The following is a 10,826-nucleotide window of genomic DNA, read 5'->3' as shown; positions in this document are numbered from 1 at the left end:
AGCTGCTAAAACTTGGAGAGAGTTGAAATCAATACACTGTTTCTTCTAAGAATATAAAATAATCACCTAATTTCCAAGATTATGAACAAGTCATGAAAACTTGAAAAACAGGGATCAATAGAAAAGTTGAATAAGAAAGATAGCCTAGTAAATGAGGAAAATCCTTAACAGATTAGATTGATATGATCAATAGATTGATCAGTTAGCTCTGATATCAATTGTAGGAACCCAAATCCTCAAATTACCAATAATTAATGTCAAAATTAATGTATGAGTGGAAGCGAAAAGCATTAACTATTATAATAGACTAGAGAGAAATGAAGACTATGAAATAAGTATAAACAATAAACTGAATCATCAAGGTCATCATGTGTATTGATTAGCAATATGAGAATATAGAATTTACACCAAGAACACACATTAGTATGTGCATAAAACTCTCAGAAAAGCTCAATCTCTCTCTAACAAGTACAGGATATTTTCATTCAAAAGCATACTAAAAACCCTAAATAGATCACCTATATATAGCCTATAAAAGGTAAGTCAACACATCCACTGATGGTTGATTTCCATGTGTAAAGGGGAAATAACCGTTTCTAGTATACGTGACAAGCTATGATAGGCAGGTAGTATTTGGAGATATCTTTGAAGATGAACACTAAGCAAAAGTGTAGAGCAGGACCAGAGGCTCTGTATGCCTAGGCAAGAGGCTCTGCTTGGCTAGGCCAGAGACTCTGTTTCTTCGAGAATGTCTTCTGGTTGAGTACCTCTACATCTTTTCATAACGTTTAGCTCAAGCTCTGGTTCAACTCACTTCTAGGCAAAAGTCTTCTGGTTGAGAACTTGCCTTATTTTTACAATACTTTTACAATATCAAATGGGGTTAACAACTACAGAACACCAAAGAACTATGACCGCAATGAATTGCGAATTGTTATGGATTCTAATTTTCTTACTTTATGACCCTTGAGGATTTTGATCACCTCGAAATATTGGCATGGGGGAAAGAAAAGCAAGGCCAATTTCCGATCATCGCCACCATGGCAAGAGATATACTAACTGTCGAAGCTAGCACAACGTCAAAAAAAAATTCTTTCAATGGCAGAGTGTTCTCAAAACAAAGGAATCAACTTGCAACGAAATCAATCGAGGTTTGCATTTGCCTTAAGGATTATTTGGATAGCTACCATAGAATTCAAGGCACTTCTTCACTAGAAAAAGAACTCCCCTATGTCAATTAAAAGAAGTTCACGTTATCACTGGATGACGACATACCAAACCCCATAGCGTTTGCTTACAATGATTTTGACTATACAATAGAACGTGACCATGAGGATATTTCTCATGATGAGTATTGAGACTTGAGTGATTGTATTTATTAGACGATTTAATTTACTTTTTTACATTTTGTAGAGTTTTCAAAGATTATGTTTTCTATTTTATTGTTTATTTGTATTTATAATCAAATAAACAAATATTTATTTGATCGGAGCATATTTTGTTGTTAATTTATTAATTATAATGTATTTATTAAAAATTATGGACGTGTGTAACCGGTTACAAACGGGCCTTAATTTTGTTATGGAGGACCGGTTATAACCAGGATCGAGGACCGACCTAACCAATTACTGGAGTAACACCAATTTAACCAGTTAAGGACCTGACCAATCACCCAGTTTTTTTCCTTATCTGTATAAGGCAATCAAAGTGTTATTACTAAATTGATGAAGGACCAATTTTGTAAAATACCAAGTCAATAACCCTTTAAGGATGCTTTTGGTATATTAAACATGACAGAGAGTTTTCCACGTTCTACATGATTTTTATATATAGCAGACAAAAACATAGTGGATAAAAGTGGAACAGGGGCATTCCATCCCTACCTTATAGAAGAAGGTGGAAGGAACGAGCCAACATTTTATTAACTAGAGGAGTACTCGCGTAATGCAACAAGATATATCTTGATTTTAATGTTTCGTTTTATTTTTTGGTCTCTGTCGATATTATAATATGGATTTATGTGGTTTTGAGCAATCAATAATGTTTTAAAAAAAATATAAATTTAAAGATATCATAAAAATTAAACAATATAAAAAAGTTTTTTTTTTTTGGTCTAATTTCTCTAATTCATTTTTTTAATTATAATTTAATTTAGGTTTAATGACTAAGTAATTTATTTTTTGCTATAATAATATAATTTTTATAAAGATAATAATTAAGCATTTTGTAAGAACTCAATGATTATCTTAATTATATTTTAGATATATTTAAAATGAGAATTTTATTCTGTATTTGGTTATATTTATCAACTTTTTATTACTCGAATTCAAATATGAAACTTAATAATTTATACTTATGCAAAATTTATTTGTAATCTTAAATTTTAAATAATATGCATCAATAAACTGTACTTCATGCTGAAAAAATAGTTTTTAAGAATTTTTGTCGAATGTTTTATAATATAGTATAAATATACTCTCAAAATAAAACATAATTCTCTTCTAAAACATTAAATACGTCTTTTTTTTACATTTTATTTATCCTTTAAATTTATTTATTTTATATTCTTTAAATTTTCACTTTAACGTACTCAAAAAATAACTTTTTTTATACAATTTCTATTTTTTGTTGATTTATCTAATTTATTAAAAATTAATAATAAAAGCATAAAATATAAAAAAGGCATAAAATAAAATTTAAAATTCAATAAACTTCAAATTTTGATGTCATTTTGATCGTCTCCACAAAACTTTTTAATAATATATTTGGTTATAAAAAAATATTCATTATTTATAATTTAATAGATTACATAAATTAATCAAAATATAAAAAGGATATAAACAGCTCATTAGGATAAATAATCATTTTACCAGTTCTAAATAGTTCCCGTCTTCCCAATCACCGGTCTAGATACCAAACGCACCTTAATGGTTTATCAGCAATATATTAAGTTCTCCAATTTGATTAGAATTCTAATAAGTGATGATACCATTCCACGAGTGTCGTCATAAAGGAGGAGATGAAATAACAAACCAAATCTTCCCCGGGTTCGAATCCATAACCGGTACATAAGAAAGCACAAGGTTACCAAAAACCGACATATTCCCCACTCATTATCAATGGGATCAGGTATCCTATCGAACCAGACGAGTTTCAATCATTGCATCAACAATTTTACTATTACACTATTTATGTAACTCATGGTGTTCATAATTCTAAGACAAGGTTAAAAGTTAATAGTCGGACAACCTCCAGTGGTACTGAAGGTCCTAAGACAAGGTTAAAAGTTAATAGTCGGACAACCTCCAGTGGTACTGAAGGTCCTAAGACAAGGTTAAAAGTTAATAGTCGGACAACCTCCAGTGGTACTGAAGGTCCTTGAACCGGTGATCAATGAAGAGCAAAGTCAAGTTGGTCCACTTGAGCAAATGACATATTGTACAGAAAGATATTTGTGGCCATGGGGAAAAGAGGTGAATATTCCTTAGAAATCCGTCCATGGTGGTCCGAGGCAAGACCGTAAAACTTCAACCGAGTGTGAAAAATAGCCTTGGCTTCTTCAGCTCTAGTTCTCACTCACGGGAGAAGATCTTTTTTAGATCAGCAACGATGTCTTGTGTCTATGAAGCGATACATTGATCATCACACATGAAACAGGCTAACTGATTTAAAGAATGACACCAATAGATAAACCCAAACCAAAAGAACACGGTATAAGGTAGGGTCCGCGAAAAGGTAGGATTTAAGCAACCTTACCTGTACCCCAAGGGGTAAAGAGGCTATTTCCATAAAGACCCTGCTTTGCAAAACAAAAAATAACAGGGAACATAGAGATTGCTAAGGCAAGTAAAACTAATATTGGCACTTGTTAATAGAGACTGCTTTAATTTGTAATTAGAACTTTTGATTTGTCATATCCTTTTCAAGATACAGCCTATGAAGGCATTGAAGTTTGAATTATAAGTGGCTTACCTTGTGTTCAAATCAAATTCGCCACCTTCACGCCAACCGCATTGCGTACCTGTATCTCCATTCTCCCTTTCTTCATCATTCAGGAAATCCTCGGATGGTTCTTTTTCATCTCGTGCCCCCCATCCATTCATCATTTCATCTGGAACAACTTCTTGCTCCTGCTCACCCACTTCATGAGCCCCCAATGCACTCGCTCTTATGGGTGCCCTAGCCATCATCTCCGCTCGAGTCTGTTCTGCTTGGGCCATTGCTGCAATTCGCAAACTAGCTGCTTGTGCTTCTCGCCCAGCTTTTTGTCTTATTTCCATTTCTGCCCTTGCTTCCAACAATGTTCGTCTTTCTTCCTGAAGGAGAAGCTGTTCAACCAACAATCTCTCTTCTGATCTGAACTCCCCAATGGCCCGTTTCTGTGAGATGATATTGAATGCGAGAACTTGTTTCTCAAAGGTCGCAGTGAATTCGGCTACTTTGTTAGCAATGTTGTGATCCCATTGCTGAGAGCGGGATAACGCTTGGCCTGTGGTGTCAGAATCAAGGAGTCTATCATCCTCCTCTGCTTCATAGTCTGCTACCACATGGTAAGGTAGCAGCCTGGAAGGATTAAATATGAATATGATGTGGTTAAAAAGCTAATATATCTCCTTTCCAAAAAAAAGAAGAAGCTAATATATCGTCCATAGGAATTTACAAAATATATGCAAACTCATACCTCCTTTCTCAAAATTTAGCATATTTGTCTCTCTGTTTCTTTTCCTATTTGTTGCTATTGGTTTACTCATATCTAACTTTCCAATGTTTATTGTCTCTGTTTTTCTACCTTTCTCACATTTTGCACCAGCTCCGTCTTCACGGAAACAATCGCTCTACTCTTGGGTAGAGATAAGATCAGTCTGCATCTTACCCTCCCCAGACCCCATCTCGGGGTGGGATTTCCTGGGCTCGTTTGGTTTGGTATATGCCAAACTAAGCAGGTGTATCCCACTCACTCGGAGTTGGGGTCTGGGGAGGGTAAGATGCACAGATTCATCTTCTCATGTGATTCACCTCATCATTCCCATATAGGCCACATTCATATTGTGTAAATAATTAAATATCATAGCAGATCCTATTGTTATCCAATATAACCTACCTCACAGTTTATCAAGTTACATGAAAAAATGGCCGTAAATTGTATATGTTTTCTTAATGGTAATTGAGAGAATGTAGGAAGCCTCTGGAGATATAAATACATGCATGTCTTGCATACATCATATGCTGATCAATATTTGATCACAAAGTTTGATCCTCATATCCAATGAAAAAGAGAACACCCCCTCAACCACATGCTCAAGTCACCATGTAGAAGTCCTCCATTCCAAAAATAGTCATTAAAATTAAAAAAATTATCATATTTCCATGCCTCGAAAATAGCTGGGAAAATTTATTAAAAACCATGGATGTTTCGCAAAATATTGATATAGTAATTTCAAAACATCTGCAGTAAATTGTCAAAGTAAAAACACAGTGGAGTGTTTGAGGTGGTGGAAGAGTGGGTAAGGGATGGGGTTGGGTTCCGGTGAGAAGCGTAAGAAGAGATCTCCACCCTTGGATCAATCCTAATTGAATGTCAACACTAATGAGGTGCAACGAGATATCAATTCCCTTCTAAAGTCCAGTTCATGGGTGGGCACGAGAATATAAAGTGATCAAGGCTTCAGATCTCTTCTTACGCTTCTCATATAACTTCCCTTCTCACACGATCCTTCACCGTAAGGGATATATTTTAAGTAAAAAAGTAAAATGTACACTTAAGTCCTTGTATATTTTGATCAACTTTAAAAATTGTCCTCAAATTTTTAGAACCATTACAATTTAGCCCACTTTGTATATTTAAATGCTTAGTTCATATAGTTCGATTCTATTTTATTTGGTTTATGTTGGCGTCACAATTGATTACTACTAGATTGGCACTGTATTTAGATGGATTTAAATTTTACAATTGCTAATTTTAGAGCAAAAAGTAAGAAAAAGAATATAATCTAATTTATGACATAAATTCGAAAAATTGAAGTTTCTTATTCCATTTTGTTCTTAAGTTGTTGAGTGACTCGGTCCATAATTCAACTTATTCGATTTTATGACTACCCATTTATATACTGTTAATTCATACTTGTTATTTGTTAAATATTGATTTTGGTTTATATTATATTAACTAGTTTAACATTTAATGTTTAACATTTATGGATTAGTCATTTATGTCAGATAGAATAATTCTAATAGTTGTGAAAGCAAGTCGTATGGAAATCAATTCACTGTTAATCTGTAAAGGCCACTATTTAATCAATTTCGTATCGTTTTTTTTTTTTTCTTGTCAATTTCAAAAAGATAAAATTCGTTTTTATTTTTATTTATTTTATTTGACACTCCCCCTAGTATCAATTTCTTGCTCCACCACTGGCTCCTGCCCCACGCATTGACAAAAATGTGTGTTGGAAAGATGGAAGTGGGAAAATTAGAAATGATGAATATGTTAAGGCCTAAGGGAGAAGTGCCAACAAGAGCTATAATGGCAAACATCGTTTAAGATAGCCTAGTCACATAAAAAATAGACAGAAAGGGGCCGTTTACTAGGGTGTCTTTACCTTATCGAGTGAGCATTGGAAAGAACCAATAACATTACCTGATAAGAGGCATAGCAAGGACCGAGAATCTTACACGGTAAGCGAGTGAAAAGACTCTTACCTTATTAGTGCATATCGGGTAAAAGACGCTTACCAACAATCCATTTTGATAACCAAGAATGTTACCCGATAAGGTAAGTAAGGGTGGTGACTCTTGCCGGCAAGCACTTAACTGATAAACGTTTAATAAATGGCCCTTAAGTGAAGGTCATAAAATTAGTATAGGAATAAGTTTATTGTTATGATAAAGAAGAGATTGACTTAGATGAGGACGATGTCTGTATAACTTGACTAACTTCACTACATGTTTGCTGATTATGGGGAACTCAACTGGTCAAGGTTGTGATGCTCTAGTGGAGTTTGTTCAGGGTTTACTTTCAGCTAATAAAAGAAGTAGGATTAGCTTTGGCAGTGCAAATTTTCTATTGTTTTTCATATTAGGTATCTATTTATGGTCTTTCAATTTGGTCGTTTTTAAAGTTTTTCTGTGACTTTTGGCAGGTTTTGGTCTGTTGGGGTCGAGTGGCTGGTTTTTAAAGGTGCAAGTTTCAGTTTCCTTGGCTTCTTTCCTCCCATCTCGGTATGTTTTGATTTTCAAGTTGATTAAATTCCGTCATTTAAACAAAAAAGGATACAGATTTAGATACATGGACCAACTAAAATTAGTACGGATGTAGATAACTGATGAAAATACTGAAGTTTGACAAAAATAATGATTCAGATCGAGAGATAAACAAAAATTAGTTAAATCATCTAGCTGGCCCCATGTAAACAAGACATGTTTAAACGACAAGGTTGTGCTTATGTTAATATTGGAAGTGTAACATCAAGCAGTAACCACCTACACCTAGAATCTCTTATCCTGCTACTGATGATTAATAATTGGAAAACCATGTAAGTATTTGATGATCATACAATATATTGCCTATTATATAGTTCAGTTCTACTTCACATTTATCTACCTTCTAGAGGAAAGGATACCCCCCCCCCCCCGAAAAAAAATTCTTTTTTCACTTCATCTATTTCAAGGATACAAACACACCCTGCTTATTTCGATCAACATGGTGTTTACTAACAACAAGCACATTGCTTTCTTGCAATGTGTTCCAAAAATTGTCAAGATCTATATACGCATAATTTGATCTATGCAATGGAGTCAATTCACTTGTGGTTAATCAAATGCTCATCGATAATTAGCATCTCCTAAGACCATGGCATATGTAATTTTCAAAAACTGCATTCCCCCCATGTAAATATCCCAAAGGAATGACAGAAAGTTCTATATGATAACTACAACATAGATGACACAGTAAACATCTCATTATAAAGTCGAAAGTCAAGAAGTAGTTGATACAAGATAGAGACTTGGAAAGCTAACCCCTTCCCACCCCCATCCCAACCATAAAAACAAAAAAAATATAGATAGAAAGGTCAACAAAACCAGCCTTGTCACAGTCATCATACCCGTTTGATAATCCCCCAAAACTAAGCATTACCCTATAAAACAATAACGATTAGAATAGCAAAAACATCAGGATTGAAACACATATAAGATTTCAGATCAAAGAAAAATGTTAGCATAAGGTAATTTAAGTGTTATTCCCTAGAGATTTCAGATCAAGAAAAATACTTTCAAGAAATAAATCGAGAAGGTATGCATAACGCATGCACGAAGAGCAGAATAACTGGATTTCAGAATGGATGGAATTAAAACGAATCTGCATTTATAAATATGGAGCAATTATATGAACAGAACCTCTCACAAGCGTCTTCTAGGGAAGAGAAAGGGCGCTTGAAGTCGGGATGGCAGACACGCCAAGCGTCCTGATATGCCATCTGCAATTCAGCCTGGTTCGCGGGGGAAGTATGTTGGAGCCGATTGGGTTGTAAATTTGAGGAGTTGGGGATTTGTGGATGGTTATGGTTAGGGTTAGGGCTTTGTGGTGGTTGTAGGTGGGTTCTGATGGTACGCAACGGTGGCCGTAGATGGGCATCAATGTTAGATGGAAAACGAGAGATGGCCTGTTGTTGCTGGATTTGTTGCAATAGAAGAAACTGTTGTTGAGGATGTTGTTGTTGCTGCTGTTGTAGCAACAGCTGTTGTTGTAGTTGTAGTTGTTGCTGAGCCAACGCCTTCGCCTTCTCCATTTCGTTGCCTCCGATTGATTCCCGGCGAATCTTCAGACGGAGTCCTCCACCTCCGTCTATTTCTGCACTCCGTTTCCGATGAACTCGGAAAAGGTAATTTTGGTCCCTACGCTGCTTCTTTTCTTTCCCTACAACATGGACCCACAACGGAAAAGTGTATCACAACCGTTTGCACCATTGTTAAATCCACCTATACTTAATATATCACCATTAAAAATCACTTTTACATTTTTATGCATGAATGGATCTTATTTATCATTAAATAAGATGCAAATAGCAATCTTCATACCAAACTCATAATAAATATAATAAAGAGAATATAATAAAGAGTATGGATCATATGTAAAAAGATCAAAATCAAGTCAAATCATATATTAAAAACGTAAAAGTAAGTTCTGATGTTGATGTATTAGGGGAAATTACTTAATAGGGGTATATTTAGCAATGTATAGGTAAGGACAACCCATTTCAGCACGAAATAACTCAACCTGAAGCAATTTAATGTCTAATGGAGTTGTAAAATCTTCAAACTGTAAGTATTACGTTGATATTTGGTTATCTTTATCTGAACTCAACCCAAATTGATGAACCTGACATTCTCGTATTTCTTGGATTTAATATGATTGTTGATTATCTATCAATATATACATTAGACAATTACATCATGTACCTTTTTCATATACATATATTTTCAAGAGTAAATTACATTCTTGGTCCCTATGGTATGAGATTTATTTGATTAAGGTCTTTAAAACGTGTTTATTACACTCTTGGTACCTATGATATGCAAAAATGCACGCTCCGAGTCCTTCCCTCTAACTGGTTAACCCTGTTAAGTTAGGAGTTATTTCCATCTTTTTACCGTCTCCTTTTTGCCTTTATCCTAATAAAAAAATAAAATATAAAATTTATAATAACTTATTATTAATATTATTATTAGTATTATTATTGTTACTACTATTTACTACTAATTTTTATACAGTCTTGTCTTTTGTCAACTCCACCCATCCTCACCCTCCCAATCCACATTTGCCCCCACTCTTATTTTCTTTTTCCCCAACTAAAACTGTTGGTAAAGCATTGGACCTAATTACCCCAAACCTACTGAACCCCCTTGTATCACCCACATCACATATCGCACCCTGTCGAGAGTCATCCTACCGTCGACCTCCCTCACTGTTCTCCCTCCTCCCTTGGGTGAAACGCATAAGAAGTTGTACACCACCTGCAACTTTTTCTACTCTCTTCTTTATCTCTTTCACCCTCTGTCTGCTTTTATGTGTTTAGCGAAGACTGTGGGTTTGTGTGAAGACCACATAGATGAAAAGAGAGAGAGAGAGAGAGAGAGAGAGAGGTGGTCGGATGTGATTAGCTAGTATTGTGTTAATGAAGAGTCAATGGAGATAGAGAGATGCAGTAGGTTTGCCTATGTGTCTAGGAGAGTCAACAGAGCATGCTAGGTGGGTTGGGGGAAGAAGAGGGTGAAGGGTGGTTGTGGAAAAATGGTTGTTTGTGATAGAGGGTATAAGTCGTTGGGAGTATAAGGGGGTCTCATCATTTTCTATATGTGTGTGTAGGAGCTCGTTGTGGTTTTCAGATAGATGAGGACGAAGGGGGGGGAGATGATTCACCAAAGAAGTAGAATGGTGGTGGAGGTGGTGGCTTGGGGGCGTGTCTCCTACGGGAACAAGGAGACGAAGTCTTCACTGTAGATGGAGTTCACAGTGGGAATAACTTCACCAAATATGGAGTTTACTATGGAAATAGCTTCATCGAAAATGGAGTTTACCGGTGAGGATGAGTTCACAAGAAATGGAGTACGACTCTCTCTGTGTGTGTGTATATATATATATATATATATATAGAGGAGTGATCATATGAAAACCGCCCTCATTTGTGTAAACCGTGCAAACCACCTTCATCTGTCGATTTCATTGTTTAATCATATGAAATTTTTTTCATGAAATTGTTTAATCTTGTGAAATTGTTTCATATAATACTTTTTTTGATGAAGTTGTTTCATATATGGTTGTGAAATTGTTTCAT

General features: G+C 35.1%; 1 protein-coding gene across 1 annotated transcript; it reads right to left on the bottom strand.

Moving 5' to 3' along the window:
• Nucleotides 1-3,834: 3,834 nt before the first annotated feature.
• On the bottom strand, nt 3,835-8,877 carry LOC112525089 (BRD4-interacting chromatin-remodeling complex-associated protein-like). Its single transcript, XM_025135044.1, has 2 exons — nt 8,389-8,877; nt 3,835-4,563 (listed from the first exon to the last, which is right to left on the bottom strand). Exons 1-2 carry the CDS (start codon nt 8,778-8,780, stop codon nt 3,969-3,971), a joined length of 987 nt encoding a protein of 328 aa, XP_024990812.1. The 5' UTR covers nt 8,781-8,877; the 3' UTR covers nt 3,835-3,968.
• Nucleotides 8,878-10,826: the final 1,949 nt, after the last annotated feature.

This window comes from Cynara cardunculus (assembly GCF_001531365.2).
Source record: "Cynara cardunculus var. scolymus isolate 2C chromosome LG 13, CcrdV1, whole genome shotgun sequence".
Classification (NCBI taxonomy): domain Eukaryota; kingdom Viridiplantae; phylum Streptophyta; class Magnoliopsida; order Asterales; family Asteraceae; genus Cynara; species Cynara cardunculus.
The sequence above is the reverse complement of the archived record's forward strand: the minus strand, read 5'-3'. Positions and strand labels throughout refer to the sequence as shown.